Raw genomic sequence first — 16686 nt, 5'->3', positions numbered from 1 at the left:
TTGAGGGATGAAGAACGCTATTAGTGGCAAATGGTAAGAAAGCAGAATGTGATCAGTAAATCCAGAGGCCAGGCTATTGCCCTGGAGTATGGGTTTCAATCTCAGCATGGCAGCTGGCGGAATTTTGAAATTTCAACTGATTAATTAAGAAACCTGAAATTGGAAGCTCATCTCAGTCAAAATGATCAGGAAACTATCATCGGTTGTCAAAGAAACCCATTTACTTCACTAATGCCCTTTAGAGAGGGAAATCTTCCATTCTTACCTGGTCTGGCCGACATGTGACTCCAGGTCCACAGTAATGGCGTCCACTCTTCACTGCCCCCTTAAATGGCCCAGCAAATCACACAGCTGGAGGGCAGTTCGGGATGGGCAACAAATGCTGGCCTTGCCAGAGATCTCACATCCCATGAAAGGATAAATAAAAACTAAGCCCTGCAATCTAGATTGTCCTCACTAAACCCCTCTGCCTCTTCATCTCGAAGTTGGTTGAAGAATAAGTGCTGCCCGGGACTTCTCTCCTTTGAACAGTACCATGGGATCTTTTACATGCAATTGGGAGAGAGTAGACAGGCAGAGGTCACATCTGAAAGAGAGAACCTCTGAAAGTGCAACACTCCCTCAGTCCTGCACTAAACTACCAGCGTAGATTAAAAACTCAACTCTCTGGAGCGGATTCAAACACACAACCTTCTGACTCAAAGGCTACCATTGAGCCAAGGCCGACACATAATGAAAAAGTACAGCTGTATAAAGTAGTCTTCAAAGATGGGGTTATGGCATATTGCTGGGTGTCGGTGAATTTCTACTGCATGTGCTGTAATGCTAATGTTTGCAGCACTGAAGATGGGCACTCGGCCCATTAACTCTGTGCCAGCCCTTTCTTTTGCCAGCTTTGTTATAAATATGTTTGCACTAAACTTCTTTGTGCATTGTTATAGTGCAGTTGTGCACATTTATTTGAATAATTTTTAGCTGATTTTAACAAACAGTTCACTCTCAGACAAAATTAAACCTTTGGGTCTGTCCACACTTTCTGTTGCTCGTGTTGACGCACAGAATTTAAAAGAAAATAGGAGTAATACAAGAGAGTGTAAGATCTTTGCGATACTGCTCACCGACATGACAAGTTGGAACATCAATGAATCCTTTGAGGAAACTTCCCAGTGGACTGTTTTCCACAGACTGCAAATACAGAAGAGAAAAAAAATACCAAAGCACAAATATAGCTGCATTATTTCATATATATATAAAATATACATAACACACATATATATATATACGTACAAACATTTTTGTACTGCATCCATCATGCTTTGCCACATGTGAATATTTTAGAGATTTGTTTAAAAAAAAGAGGGCCATTCATTTCCAGTCTACAAAGGCAGTCTACAAGAGAAGCCATTAGAGTTGGTGAATGACCAGCTTCCACAGTCCCAGCAATGCAAATCTCTAACCTTTTCGTGAAACGTGGACCTCGCTAGCAAATCAGTACTTGGTGCCCATCCCTTGAGAAGATGGTGGGTGAGCTTCCTTCTTGAACCTCTGCCAGCCATCTGGTAGAGACACACTCCCAGTCCCATTAGGAAGGGAATTGCCTGGACTACGTTTAGCACTTTCCTACGGAAGCAGGGCTGAGAATAAGTCCTGGGTTTTTGCAAAGACAGATAACCAATCTGCCATTGTGAAGATAACTGTGGAGGAATCTGGAAGTTCCACCTCCAATACATAGAATAGAATCGCTACAATGCAGAAGGAGGCCATTCAGCCAAGCGAGTCTGCACCGAATCTCTGAAAGAGCGCCCTACCTAGGCCCATTCCCCCACCCTATCCTCGTAATCCCACCTAACCTGTACAGCCCTGTACACTAAGGGACAATTTTATCATGGCCAATTCACTAAGCTGCACATGTTTAGGCTGTGGGAGGAAATCGGAGCACCTGGAGGAAACACACACAGACACAGGAAGACAGTGCTAACTGCACACAGCCACCCAAGGCCAGAATTGAACCCGGGTCCCTGGGGCTGTGAGGCAACAGTGCTAACTACTGGGCCACTGCTCCGCCTTCCACTTGGCCACCATGCCGCTCTAGTAAGATGGCATCTGTTTTCAGGATGGTGAGTATCTTGGGAGGGGAACTTCCAGATGATCGTGTTCCCAAGGGTAGGTGTTTGAGGATGGCAAGCGATCAGCGCTCGACAGTGTAATGCGCAGCAACCGACTCTCTAACTCCTACTGCCATTTAATGCTCACATGCGCATTGATTGGCAGTGGGTGGGACTTCCATCCGCCCTTGGAAGGGGGTCCGCCTGTGAGTGCTGTTGGCCAATCTTCAATTCCGGCCAGGCACAGTGCTGCCGTGGTCAGAAGCGGTACTGCACAAATCTGCCCCGAGGCTTTGCTGCCCTTGATGTTCTAGTTGTGGTTGTGGATTTGGAAGGTGCTGTTCTCAAGAGCCTTGGGGAGTTGTTTACTCCAAGAAGAACAATCCTTCTCTAGACTCTGCGGGTAACTGGCAACTCTCATCACTGATACCATTCCAATAGATCTCCATTCCACCCTCTGTATTCTAAAGTGTGGTTATCAGAATTGGATGCAATTGTGGACAGTGACTGATAAATGTTTAAACATAATTTCCCAGTGTTTGCTCTCTAGATATTTCTATTGATAAAGCTAGCTGATCCTCATCTTTAATTCCCAACTTAAACATTCTGTATATAAAGAAAATTGAAATAAACCCTTTTAAAGCTTCCAGATCCACAATGCACTTAAAAAATTGCTACCCACTGGTTTCCAGCCACACTGTACAAACAGATTCAAAATTCTTGCTCACCGCTTCGTCTTGTTCAGGAACCAGTGCGTTGGTTATTTCCTCTACGTAGTTTGCAGGAAACCACAGCTGTTTTTTACCTCCATAGTCTCCTCGCCACCTGATGGGGGTTGGAGGGAAAAATATTTAGGCAGAGGAAAGAAATCCAGCAGGAAACAGGAAATGAGCCATCACCAATAACATCTCCACTTTTCCTGGTACTTTCTAGTTTTATTATTTCCTCCTCTTGATGTTTTATTTGCGCCACTCTAGCACCATCACACTATACACCATCGCGATTTTCAGCCATCACTGTCACACCTTACACTAAAACTGCAATAGGCTAATCTCTACCCATCTCTGTCCCTATACAGAGACATTGCTAATGTTCACCTCTTTCCATCGCCATCACACCATAGGGAGGCACTGCAATAGAGGTCCCCTACTCCCTTCCACCTCTCTGAAATATTGATCCACCAGAAAGAAAGGTTGTTAGAAACTGACGGTTCCTAATTTTATTTGGGAACACAATTGCATTGTTGAAGAGGTATTTTGAGGTACATCAGGAATTTAGCAAATATTTACATAAACACCTATGTACAAAGACACATGTGGACAGATCCTTATGCATATATATGTACACAAAGCATAAAAATACACACACAATAAATACACATGGACAAAGAGCAGAGAACAGTTCGTGGAAAATTGAAGGCCACACTGTAGGAATAGAATGAAATGGGATGGAGGGCTTTAGCCTCTGCCGTTTGAGTTTAGAAAATTGGGTTCAATTTCATTTATTCTCAGCTGTGTGTAATTGAACTCTGTGTCTTGCTTCTATATAGTTCCAACTGGTCATGAGCCAAAAGTGAACAAGTACCTGTAATCTGCAGTGAAATGGTAGACTCACACGGTAAGCTAAGAATTGCTGATGTGAGAAACACTAAGAGGATGGTGCAGAGGCACATTGTTGATCGGAGCAGAGGAAATTTTACCCCTGGCTTGTGAATACTGCTAATATTCCCTTGCCTTAATGTGTACAATACCAAAATCACCAATACTTAGTTATAAATTCAAATGGAAATGATTAAATACTCCTTCGGTCTTGGTTGTTTCATTCTGGAAACATGAATATAAACTTTATAGTGCAAGCTGATAATATGGGCGTTGAGATTAGCTGGCTACATGTTTATATATTGTGGGTGTGATTTTACGACCACGTCAAGACCATAAAGCAGCTCGCCACGGCACAGTGTGGCTGATGGAAGGCGGAAGATCCCCACTCCCGTGTTCTACCTGGCTCACAACGCCTCGCGGGATCTAATGCGATCTCGCAAGATGTTGCAGTGTAAATCCCGCCCATTGTGGGTGGAATCACTTTTTAGCAAATCTACATATTAAAGCGAGACAGTTAGTCTCACTATAATGTGCAGTTTCCCGAGGTACCCGAGGCGTGGGATCTATCCCCTTTACTTGGAGACCTTGGGTGAATGCCTTTCAGTACTGGTCTCCACAAATGGGGACCGGATGGAACAGCACTCGTGGGGGTCACCCAGGGGATCAGAGGCCCCCAGGTGCATGCCCTTTGGGAAGGGTGGTACCCAGGCACTGCTCGTACCATCTGGGCAGCCTGGCACTGCCAAGGTGCCCAGATGGCACTGCCAGGGTGCTAGGCTGGTGTTTTTGTGCGTGGTGGCGATTGGGCTGGGGGGGGGGGAGTGCTCTAAATGGGTGTTGGGGGGACTAGGAGGGGAGGGACACCTGGTTGGAAGCTCCCCATAAACTAACCATAATGTTTATAAACATCTAGTTATGATTGACAGCTCCTGAACCACATCAAAGACAGTTAAATGCTTTCTTGGGGGGGGGGGTTCTAGTGGGGGTCTCTGTAATGGGTGGTTTCTGGTGGGGGCCTCTCTTATGGGGGTCTCTGATGGGGGGCGGTGGGTGGGTCTGGTGGGGAAGGGGTGGGCAGGATTTGCATTGTGGGACCCTCCCATAGTGGAGGTTGAGGGGGGTCAGGGGCCACTTCAGGGGCTCCACATCCCGATCTCCCGCTATACTGAGGAAGTCCGGCGAGCGGCGCTCTCAGTGCACAAAATAGGGCAATGTGCGATCTTGGACATGCGTTCCCCCCTGAGGCCCCCTATCTAGCGCGAGTGCTGCAAGTGCCGGGAAACACACGGCTAAACGTGTTTACTATAGGACTTTGTTCCCCTTTAGTTAAATCCCGCCCTGTATATCAGATAGCCTACTGTTTTTCTCTGAAAGAAATCGGCAAGGAGATTTAAATGGGAGAGGGGCAATGCTGTTCAATTATATTCAACCTAAGTAAAAAGTATTGCTATTTCATGTTTTCTCATGTTATGAGGTTGAAGTCTTACCTTTAATTTTTAGTAATTATTATTTACATCACAAACTGAGTGAAAGTTGGCAGTGGTGCATATTCCCAATATACTTAGTATATGGCAGCATACTAACAGTTCTTGGCCTCTCGAACTCCCAGCCTCTCACACAAACTCCCAAATATTAGTCTCTTGTATTCCTAGCTCCCCGTCATGCGATAAGCACTCCATCTCTCATGCTTTCAGCTCTCAGCCTCTCACACTGATGGCTCTCAGCCTCCCGTGTTCCAATTTTCCATCTCCTATAATTGAAGTAGTTTGACTCTCCGTCTCCCAGCTTTTCTTTATCCTCACCATTCACCCCTCCCCCTCCCAATTCTCCATTGTCCTTTTCTTACTTCTGATAGTTTGACTTGTTCTCTTTCCCATGTTCTCAATTTCATTTGTCAGAGACATGCTTATTTTGCAAAAATTTAACATCTCTCAGTCGGTTTCCCCACTTAACTTTTTATTCGCCTAATTTTCTTTAGAATCTCAGTTAACATCGCAACCCATAAGGCATGAATTTCAATTTTGAACAGCAGATCTGTTCTTTCAGTGAACTCACCATCCACCATCTTGCTTGTCGACGTTGTGGATCAGGGCCTGTTTACAAAAGGATAGCTCATCCTCCCTCTGGGCTTTATAGTCGTACAGAGCTTTAACTGTGCACTGGAAAAGAGCAGAGTGAGAGTCCCACTGAAACGTGCCATCACTTTACACTCACTTAAGAACAAAAGTCCTCAATTTTTCCCCTCATTTTTGATTTGATACCGAAGATTCAGACTCCGGTGTGGGGAGGGGGTGACTAGACGGCCTCCGACATGGTCAGTGGATGGAGCCCAGTGAGATAATCTGCCTCTCTGAAGGCAGGTGCCATGATTTACACTCAGGTGGGATGCAAGGAATCCAAGCCTGACTGGAGTGCGATGAGGTACCTGCCCATACATCAGAGGATTAAAGTGAGATTTCTGTATTTTCTTCCCCAACAACATCTGATCAGCACTAACAACAGCACTTTTTGTATTTTCCATACCAGTAACCTTATAGTTGAGAGAAACTGCCAAATCAATGCCCAGTTCTGCCCATGCTAATTAGGAAAGGAATTAAGATGGTGGCAAACGTATTCCACAGCAGGCCCTCACAGATTTTCATCCCACCAGCCTGGACACTAGAGGTGAAAGGACAGTGTGATGGACTAGATACCATCCAGCCACGTGATGCTCAGACATCTACAACTCACCCTTGCAGTTGGCATCTTATTGGCTTCAACATAAAAATGAGGAGTCCGCACTTCATACAGGGCTCCATAGTCAAGTTCCTGAAAGGAGAGTAAACAATAATCAGTGAGACCTGATGGGTAAATCTCTACACCAAGAGCAGCAACTGAATGTTGAGTGTGAAAACCTTATTCATTTTGTTTAATAATTGTAATTTTTCAACCATTTTGACTTTTTCTAAATCTTCTTCTTTATTGAAGAAGCAGCAGGAGTATTTACTCCCAGGCCTGAGACCAAATTCGACTTTTATCAGCAATGTAGTTGATGGGCTGCCTTTGATCAGTCCTCCACCCAAGCTGAGACAACTTTAATGAGGTACAAATTTGTTCGGCATAAAGAAAAGTATATAATATTCTTGTATTTATGATCTCTTTTACTGATCAGAGCTGTCCCAAAACACTTCACAGCAAATTAGGTACAATTGTAATTTCGGAAATACTGCAGCCAATTTGTATGTACCAAGTCCCTAAAAAACAGGAATGTTGTAATGGCTGGATTATCTATTTTAGTTATGTTAGTTGAGTGAAACTACAGGGAACTAGGAAGACCTCCATTGCTGTTAGTGCCATGGGATCTTTTACTGCCACTTGGAAGAACACAAAGGGCCTTAGTACAACATCTCAGTTGAAGGCTGGCCCTTCTGACAGTGCGGTATCTGATAAGTGCACCGGTGTGTCAGCCTGGAATATGTACTGGTATCGCTAAACCCACAACTTTCTGACTCAGTGGCAAGAGAGAGCCAAGGCTGACACCGAAAAATTGTATTAACAAACATACAATGATGTGAATCAAGTGATTGATATTTGCAGCACATTCCCCAGCCCTATCTCCGTGGCCCTCTAAATTCATCACTTTCAAATATATATCCAGCTCTCTTTTGAAACCTCCTATGGAATCCATCTCTGCCACTCTCCCAGCAGCGCATTCCAAAGCCCAACAACTCTCTGAGTAAAGAAGTTTCTCCTCATCTCACTCTTAGCTCTCTTGCTGACCATCTTGAATTTGTGACCTCTATCTACTGACATATCAACTAGTGGAAACACAAGATGCATTTGTACCTTGTCAAAATTGTTCAGAATTTTAAACACGTCAATAAGGTCATCTCTTAAACTTCTCTGCTCCAAGGAGAACAAACCCAATGTCTCCAATCTTTTCTTGTAAAATTCCTCATTCCTTATATCATTCTAGTAAATCTCCTGGGTACTCTCTCCAGGGCTTTAGCATCTTTCCTTAAATAAGGAAACTGAGAAGAACTGAGCTCAATGCTCCAAATGTGGTCTGACCAATGATTTGTAGAGATGTAGCATCACTTCTTTGCTTTTGTACTCTATGCCTCTATTTATAAACCCAAGAACCCTATAAGCCTTCTTGACAACTATTTCAACTTGCCTGGCCACCTTCAGAGAATTATGTACTTGAACCCAGAGGTCACTCTGCTCCTGTACTCCCCTCAATTTGTACCATTGAGCCGATATTGTCTCACCAAAATGCATTACCTCACATTTTGCTGCATTGAGGTTCAACTGCCAGGTGTCTGCCCATTTGGCCAACTTGTCAATGTCCCTCTGAAGTCGCTCAGTGTCATCCTCACAATTCACAATTCCCCCTAGCTTGGTATCATCTGCAAATTTAGAGATTTTACCACTCTGCAAATTTAGAGATTTTACCACTGAACACCCACTTCTAAATCATTTATATAAATCAGAAAAAGCATGGGTCTCAACGCTGAGCCCTGGGGAACACCACTTTCAACTCATCTCCAGTCGGAGAAATGCCCACCTATACCTACCCTCTGTTTCCTATCTCTTAGCCAACTTCTAATCCATGCTGCCAAGGACCCATCAATCCCAAACATTTTTAATTTGTTAGCCAACCTGCCATGTGGCTCTGTATCAAATATTTTCTGAAAGTCCAAATATACAACATCCACAGCGCTACCTTCATCCACTGCCTGTGTCACCTCATCAAAGAACTCAATGAAGTTTGTCAGACATGACCTGCCCTTGACAAAGCCATGTTAACTGTCTAGTATGAACTTACTTTTCTCTAAGTGTATATTTATCTCATCCCGTAGTATGGCCTCCATCAGTTTTCCCACTATTGATGTCACGTTGTTGGGAGTGTACTATTGGCTCACAAACAGTCAGATAGAAGAGCAGATATGTAGGCAAATCTCAGAGAAGTGTAAAAACAATGGGGTAATAATAGAAGGGGATTTCAACTTCCCAATATTAATTGGATAATCCAATTATGAAAGGCTTAATAGGGTGGGATTCTTAAGGTGCACCCAGGTGGGACCAACAAGTCCAGGGAACCCTGAATGTCAAAGGATATAAAGTATAAGATAAGGAAAAAAAGGGAAGCTTATGGCAGATGCCGGGGGCTCAAAACAATGGAAGCCCGAGGGTGTATTGAAAGTGCCGGGGCGGGGGGGAGGGGGGGGGGATTAAAAACGGAAATTAGGAGAGCAAAGAGCAGGCATGAAATAATACTGGAGGGCAAAATAAAGGAAAATTCCAAGGTGTTTTCAAAGTATATTAAGGACAGGAAGGTAACCAGGGAAAGGGGGGGGGGGGCGGATTTGGAATCTGGGTTATTGGAGGAGGCTCTGCGGAGAGTTAACGTGTCCTCGACGTGTGCCAGGCTCAGCCTGATCTATTCAAGGTGGTCCACAGGGCTCATATGGCTGTGGCCCGGTTGAGCAGATTCTTTGAGAAGGTTGAGGGCAGGTGCGGGCGATGTGGGGGAAGTCCTGCGAATCATGTACAAATGTTTTGGGCATGTCCGAGGCTGAGGGGCTTTTGGCAGGATTTGTGGACGTCATGTCAGAGGTCCTGCAAGTGAGGCTGGCTCCGAGTCCTGAGTTGGCGACCTTTGGAATGTCAGAAGACACGGGAGCCCGGGGGGGGGATGGAGGGACTCGGAGCCCTCGAAGTCGGGGGTTTGGGTTAGTGACATGCCGGGGCTTCTCAGGCTTGAGAAAATTAAATTTGCCTTGAGGGGTTTGTTACAGGGGTTCGCTCGGAGGTGGCAGCCGTTCATCAACTTCTTCGGAAAAATTAGACTGTCAGGAGGAGGAGGGGGGCGGGGGGGTGGGGGAGGCTTGGAAGTGACGAATAAGGGTAGGAAAACCAATGGCGGGAGCGCTGGGAAGGGATGGCGGTGTGTTTTTTAGAAGCCATGATGGTTGGGGTTTGTGTTTGGGGGGGGATGATGATGGTTGTTTCGTTGTCGGTTCTGTTGGATGTTATTGTTGAAAAGTGTTGAAATTATAAACGCCTCAGTTGATGCCGGAGTGGTTGGTGCCGGTTTTCCCGCCAGAGTGGGGTCATAGCCCCATTATTGCAGAATCCCGCCTCGGCTTCCTGTCACAAAAACAACCTTCGACCATCACCCTCTGTCTCCTGCCACTAAACCAATTTTGGATCCAATTTGCCAAATTGCCCTGTTTTCCTTGGAGCAGAGAAGGCTGAGAGTTATCTGATTGAGTGATGCAAAGTTATGAGGGAATTAGACAGGATGGATAGGAAGGAATCTTTCCCCTTAGTAGACGGGTCAGCAACCAGGGGGCATACATTTAAGGTAAGGAGCAGGAGATTTAGAAGAGATCTGAGGAAAACTGTTTTCATTCAGCGGGTGCTTGGAATCTGGAACTCGGTGCTTGAAAGGGTGGTGGAGGTGGGAACCCTCACAACTTTTAATAAGCATTTAGATGAGCACTTGAAACGTCATAGCATAAAAGGCTACAGACCAAGTGCTGGAAAATGGGATTAGAATAGATAGGTGCTTGATTGCCAGCACAGACACACTGGGCTGAAGGACCTCTTTTTGTCAGGTAAAGCTCTATGACTCCTGTGTGTGTGTATGCAGACTTGTATATGTATGTATATATGCATGTGCAGATTTGTATGTGTATGTATGTTACCATGGGCAGAATTTTCACTGACCTGCCCAATAGAAACCAGGATGGTTAGAAAGGCAAATGAATCTCATCATTTACGATTCCCTCCACCACACTGTGGAATTTTAATTCCACACCCTGTGAGTGATGTCAGCAATTCATGTCTTATCCAGAGACCTAGAACAATTCAGAGCTGGGCCTTCACTCAGGTGGGAGCCAATCACTGTTGACCACAGTAGTGGTGAGTCCATGACAGGAATTTGAGTACTTATTGGCACTTGGCGGAGTGGCGGAGGGTTGGGGGTCAATTGAAGGTGGGGAGGACAGAAGCTTACAGATCCTCTTATCCCAGTGGGGGTTGGGTTCTGAGTGGAAGGAGGTCGGTGGCCTTGTGGATAGGGGCCAGATGGGAGGGAGGAGATTGGAAATTGTTGCTGGTGGGATGTTTGAGTTTGATCGGAGTTTGAGTCGGCTGGGTTTGGTGCGGGTTGGTTAAGCTGTTAGAAATCTATTTTCTCCTAACATGCCAAATTCCTGCTTTAACTGATTCTGGAAGGTGTAAAAACTCTCCTGTATTTTCCCAATTAAAACCAGTGCAATTTACAATGGGTGGATGACAATTTATTACAAAAAGTCCATGAGGTGCTTCTGTGTCAATCTATACTCAACAGCAAATCACTTGACTCAGCTCCACTTGTCCTTATGACATACCTGTCCTCACACAGGACATTAGAGAACTGAGAAAGAAAAACAAAAGGAAAGTGAAGGAATAAATCCCTCCTCTCCCCACTTACTGTCGTGCCCATCCTCTCCAAGGTTTCCTCGTTAATTGGGTACCTCAGTTTCATTTTACGATACAGAGGGTGCTTTTCATAATAATTCACCAGGTCCACCAGGCTCTCAAATTCTGCTGAGCTCCCGAGCATGAAGAGACGTCCCTCTTGCTGAATCCGGCAGTGTTTAATTTTCCCCTCAGCTCTAGAAATCACAGACAAGGTGAGATCGGAAACACATTTTCACAATGACTAGTGGCTGGGGAGCCAATTTCCCCAAAGTACCACAACTTGCTGAATTAATTTACTGATTTTCTTTTCGAATGTATCTCCCTGTTTCTTTAAGTTCTTTCACTGCTTATTGTGATGAGGAATGTCAGTGTCCGTACTGTAAAACCTTCCCATTTTGGGTACTTGTGACAATGTGAGGCACATGCACCTAGGTCAGGTATAGCGTAGGTTCGACAGAATGTAAAGCACCCTCTGTTCAGTTTACAAAGATGTGCATCCAACCCAAGCTCAGATGAACTCCTCCTCGTGTACCAGCTTAACATGTTTCCATTCTTCACACTAACTAATGGTGTGGCTTCTTTGAGTGAGATTGTCAAACCAGAGCTGAATCAGAACGAGTTTTGATTTTCAAACCAACAAAACTTAATTCATTTAAGATCCTCCCAATCAGTAGACAGATGATACTTACATCCCATCAGTCTGGACGCGATGTGAATCTCGATCTTGCAGGTAAAATGCAAGTTGTGAACCTACTGAACCATTTATTAACTGATAACCTTTTCTCTTCTCTTGTGCAGCAACCCTCCACTCACTGTTTGAACCTATGACCCATTCAGAAATCTGACTGCTTAAAATAAAAGGACCATTTGTGAAATCTGAGTAACGTTCATGATCACTCACCGGAAGGATATGGCATATGAGTTGAGCTCATTTCTTTTACGTACTAAGAAGGCTCCGTCCCGCGGTACTCTCATTAGCATGTGCTCAGCCTGTAGACGTGTTAGGTTGGCATGGTACCATCTGGTGGAATAATTACATTTGCGTATCACACCACATTCTTTTCTCAATCACTGAGTAGCCCCTCAATTTCTCAGTCTCTGATCTCTGCCTTTCCTTTTTTCCTTCCCAGGACCTCCCAAACCCATGACTTTTATTGCACAGAGGATGACAGCTGCATGGACACATCATCGCCTTGAAGTTCCCCTCAAACTCACAGACCATTATGACTTGAACATCTATCACCAGTACTTTAATGTTGTTCGGTCAAAATCCTGGAGCTCCCCAACTGTATTGATGGAGCACCTCCACCACATGGATTGCAAAGGTTCAAGAAGAAGGCTCTTCACCATACCTCAATGGCAACTAGAGAGGGCATTAAATGCCCTCCTTGCCCACATCCTGAAAAATGATATAACCTCTAGAACCTATAAATATGGAAAACTTCAAACTCCCTCACTCTTTCCCCTCCCTGACAATCAGCAAGATTTTAAAACCCAAGCTCGAAGAAGAATCATATGAACTCAAAACACAAAGAGCACAATCCAACGGCCACGCTGCACCCGAAAAGCAGCTCGCAGCGTAGCCGTTGAAAGCTGGGAGACCCCACTCCCGGGATCTACCAGGTTCACCACGTCTTCCGAGGTCCAACGAGGTCTCGTGAGACGTTGCGCTGTGAATCCCGCCCACAATGGGTGCAATCACTTTTTAGCAAATCTGCACATTAGAGCTAATGAGCAGATTACCGAGGTACCTGAGGCTATGGGATTCAATCCCTTCGCCTCAGAGGCCTCGGGCAAGCGCCGTTCAGCACTCCCATATTGCGTTCGGGCTGGGGGTTGTTTTGGGGGCTTTGGAGATTTTTAAATGGCGTCCAGATCTCTCGCTACAATGGGGAGTTCCGGTGAGCAAAGCTCCCCAGTGTACAAAATGGGGCTATGTGCGGCCTCGGCCGCGTGTTCACCGTTCAGGCTCCTTACTCAACTGTGAGTGCCGGAAAACACGCGGCTAAATGTGCTCGCTAGGGGACTTTGTTCCCTTTTGGGAGGATCGGGCCCTAACTCTGTTCCTCTCTCGACAGATGCTGCCAGACCTGCTAAATTATTCCAGCATTTTCTAGGTTTATTTTAGATTTCCAACATCTGCAGCAATTTTGTTTTCATCATCAAAGCATTGCTTGATTTAACTCATATTTTCCCTTGCACTCTTCAGCCTTGATGGTACCACACTTTGTGGACCTTTATTTGATCCTCAATTAAAAAATACAAAAAAAAAACCATTGCACAGACAAAGGAATCCTTTGAAGCATTATGAAGTTCCTACGGCAACATGCATAAAAGATTACCGGTATAAGTATCAAAAGGCCTTCTAAGTTTCTAAGCTGACGTTGATATATTCTAGTTAACACTCACTCTTTGCTTTCATGAGCATTTGGTTGTGGTACTGGGTCAGTTAGTCTCATTTCAAATTCATTACAGCGCAATGGAACCTCCCGGTAATGACTGATCAGGGTATAGAGGCTGTCGAAAACCAAGTTGTCAGTCAGGTAGAACTTGGTGGTGCCAGCTTCTTGCCTAGAATGGATGCGGCAGTGTTGAACCCGCCCAGATCTCCTGTGCAAATGGAATAAATAAGTAAGATCAAAATCAATCATTCGTGGAGCACAAGTAAAATTGTTATAAAATATCCAGGGTGAAGTAATTTCCTGGACCTTATTTTTGCTCAGAATATTATCCCTACCCAAAGATCATTCTCCAATTGCACAACAGAATAACAAAACACAGGTGTGCCTCTCAGGTTCCACATACACTAAGCTCGTAATTCCAATCACACCATTATTTAGATATGCCCAATGGAGGCGAGGCAATGCCTCACAGGAGGAAAGGAGAAGAGGAAGATGGTTGTGATTGTTGGCGGTCAGTACACTCAGCCTCAGGACTTTGCTGCAGGAAATTCTCAGGGTAGTATCCAAGACCCAACCCATCTTCAGCAACCAACATAAAATCAGAAGTGGGGATGTTCGCTGATGATTGCATAGTGCTCAGCACAATTCGCAACATTTCGGGTATTGAACAAGTTCCTGTCCATGTGCAGGAAGACCTGGATAACGTTCAGACTTGGGTTGATAAGTGACAAGTAACATTCATGATCATCGTCACAAGACAAAAGTCTAACCATCTTTCCTTGACATTCAACAGCATTACCATCGCTGAATCCCCCACTACCAACATCCTGGAAGTTACCATTGACCAGAAACTGAACTGGACCAGCCATATAAATACAGGACTACAAGACGAGGTCAGGGGTTGGGAATTCTGCAGAGAGTAACTCACCTCCTGACTTCTCAATACTTTTCACTGTATACTAATACATGTGACAATCATAAATCAAATCAAAATAAACCCTGTCCACCATCTTCAAGGCTGGAGTGAGGAGCATGATGATATCACCTCCACTTGCCTGGATGAGTACAGCTCCAGAAACACTCAAGAAGCTCGGCGCCACTCAAGATAAAACAGCCCGCTTGATCGGCACCCCGTCCACCACCTTAAATGTTCACTCCCTCCACCACCAGTGCACAGTGACAGCAGCCTACACCATCTACAAAATGCACCGCAGCAACTCACCTAGGCTTCTTCGACAGCACATTCCAAGCAGACGACCTCGACAACCTAGAGGAACAAGGGCAGCAGACGCATGAGAACACCACCATCTGCAAGTTCCCCTCCAAGTCACACGCCATTCTGACTTGGAACAACAGTTCCTTCACTGTTGCTAGGTCAAACTCTTGGAACTCTCGTAATAGCTCTGTGGGTGTAGTAGCAGTTCAAAGAGGTGGCTCTCCACCACCTCAAGGGCATTTGGGGATGGCCACTAAATGTTGGCCTTGCTGATGATGTCCATATGAAATGAAATGAAATGAAAATCGCTTGTCACAAGTAGGCTTCAAATGAAGTTACTGTGAAAAGCCCTAGTCGCCACATTCCGGCGGCTGTTCGGGGAGGCTGTTACGGGAATTGAACCGTGCTGCTGGCCTGCCTTGGTCTGCTTTCAAAGCCAGCCATTTAGCCCTGTGCTAAACAGCTATCTCAGGAGGAGAACCAAAAACAAGTGCCCCTTGTCCCATTGTAACTGTGCAACCCATATTCGAGTGATCCAGCCGAATCCCACTTTCCAGCCCTTGGTTAGCCTTGTAGGTTACAGCACTTCAAATGTACACTGAAATACAATTTTAAATGGGATGAGGGTTCCTACCTCTAACATTCTTTCAGTCAATAAGATCCAAACCCTCAATTGCTCTCTGGGTGATAAAGATTATTCCTTATTTCCCCTCTAATCCTTCTGCCAATTATTTAAATCTATGCCCTAGCTTATTGACTTCTGTTCCAAGAGAAATTGATCCTTCCTATTGATTCTATCTTGGCTCCTCATACCGTATACGCCTCAAATAAATCACCCATCAGCCTCTGCTGTTCTAAAGAAAATAACCCCACACTTTCCTTATGGCTAAAATTCTTAATTCCTGTAAGAAGTCTTACAACACCAGGTTAAAGTCCAACAGGTTTGTTTCAAATCACTAGCTTTTGGAGTGCTGCTCCTTCCTCAGGTGAATGAAGAGGACCTTGAGAGGATGATGGTGAGCCTCCTTCCTGAAACGCTGTAGTCCACGTGGTGTAGGTATGCCCACAGTGCTGTTAGGGAGGGAGTTCCAGGATTTTCACCCAGCAACAGGAACGGCAAAACAGATCCAAATCACGATGGTGTGTGGCTTGGAGGGGAATTTGCAGGTGTGTAGAGTTCCCCTGCAGCTGCTGCCCTTGTCCTTCTAGGTGGTAGAGTTTGTGGGTTTGCAAGGTGCTGTGAAAGGAGCCTTGGTGAGTTACTATAGTGCATCTTATACATGATACACACTGCTGCTACTGTGCATCAGCGGAAGAGAGAGTGAATGTTTAAGGTGGCGGACAGGTTGTCAATCAAGTGAGCAATTTTGCTCTGGATGGTTTGAGTTTCTTGTGTTGTTGGAGCTGTACTCATACAGTCAAGTGGAGAGCACTGCATCACACTGCTAACTTGCACCTTGTAGATGGTGGACAGATTTTGAGGAGTCCGAGGGTGAGTTACTCACTGCTAAATTCCCAGTCTCTCCCCTGCTCTTGTAGCCACAGCCTTTATATGGCTGGTATAGTTCAGTTTCCAATAAATAGTAACCCCAGGATGTTGATAGTGGGGGATTCAGTCATGGTAATGTCATGGGGGGGTATGTTAGATTCCTTGTTGGGGATGGTCATTCTGTGGCATGAATGTTTCTTACCATTTAACAGCCCAACTCTGAATATTGTCCAGGTCTTGGTGCATATGGACATCGACTGGTTCTGTATCTGCGGAGTCACAAATGGAGCTGAACATTGTGCAATCATCAGCAAACATTGCACTTCTGACCTTATGATGAAAGGAAGGTTATTGGTGAAGCAAGTGAAGATGGTTGTGCCTGGGATACTACCCTGAGGGACTCCTGCATGCCCTAGGACTG

At 45.1% G+C, this 16686-nt stretch overlaps 1 protein-coding gene across 4 annotated transcripts in view; it reads right to left on the bottom strand.

Moving 5' to 3' along the window:
* The window catches only part of LOC140385753 (1-phosphatidylinositol 4,5-bisphosphate phosphodiesterase gamma-1-like), a 439770-nt gene that overhangs the window by 66795 nt on the left and 356289 nt on the right, over positions 1 to 16686 (bottom strand). For 2 of the 4 annotated variants that reach the window (XM_072468226.1, XM_072468225.1), the window contains exons 17-24: positions 14783 to 14827; positions 13568 to 13768; positions 12060 to 12179; positions 11169 to 11352; positions 6437 to 6514; positions 5762 to 5865; positions 2834 to 2930; positions 1119 to 1185 (exon numbers count right to left, since the gene is read on the bottom strand). In XM_072468226.1, coding sequence (XP_072324327.1) covers positions 1119 to 1185; positions 2834 to 2930; positions 5762 to 5865; positions 6437 to 6514; positions 11169 to 11352; positions 12060 to 12179; positions 13568 to 13768; positions 14783 to 14827 — 896 coding nt within the window. The remainder of the gene's footprint in view (positions 1 to 1118; positions 1186 to 2833; positions 2931 to 5761; positions 5866 to 6436; positions 6515 to 11168; positions 11353 to 12059; positions 12180 to 13567; positions 13769 to 14782; positions 14828 to 16686) is intronic. The other 2 variants (XM_072468227.1, XM_072468228.1) reach the window with 1 other exon arrangement.

The sequence above is a fragment of the Scyliorhinus torazame genome, chromosome 11 (genome assembly GCF_047496885.1).
Source record: "Scyliorhinus torazame isolate Kashiwa2021f chromosome 11, sScyTor2.1, whole genome shotgun sequence".
NCBI classification, from domain to species: domain Eukaryota; kingdom Metazoa; phylum Chordata; class Chondrichthyes; order Carcharhiniformes; family Scyliorhinidae; genus Scyliorhinus; species Scyliorhinus torazame.
Note: the sequence above shows the minus strand (reverse complement) of the source record. Positions and strands in the feature narration are given on the sequence as shown.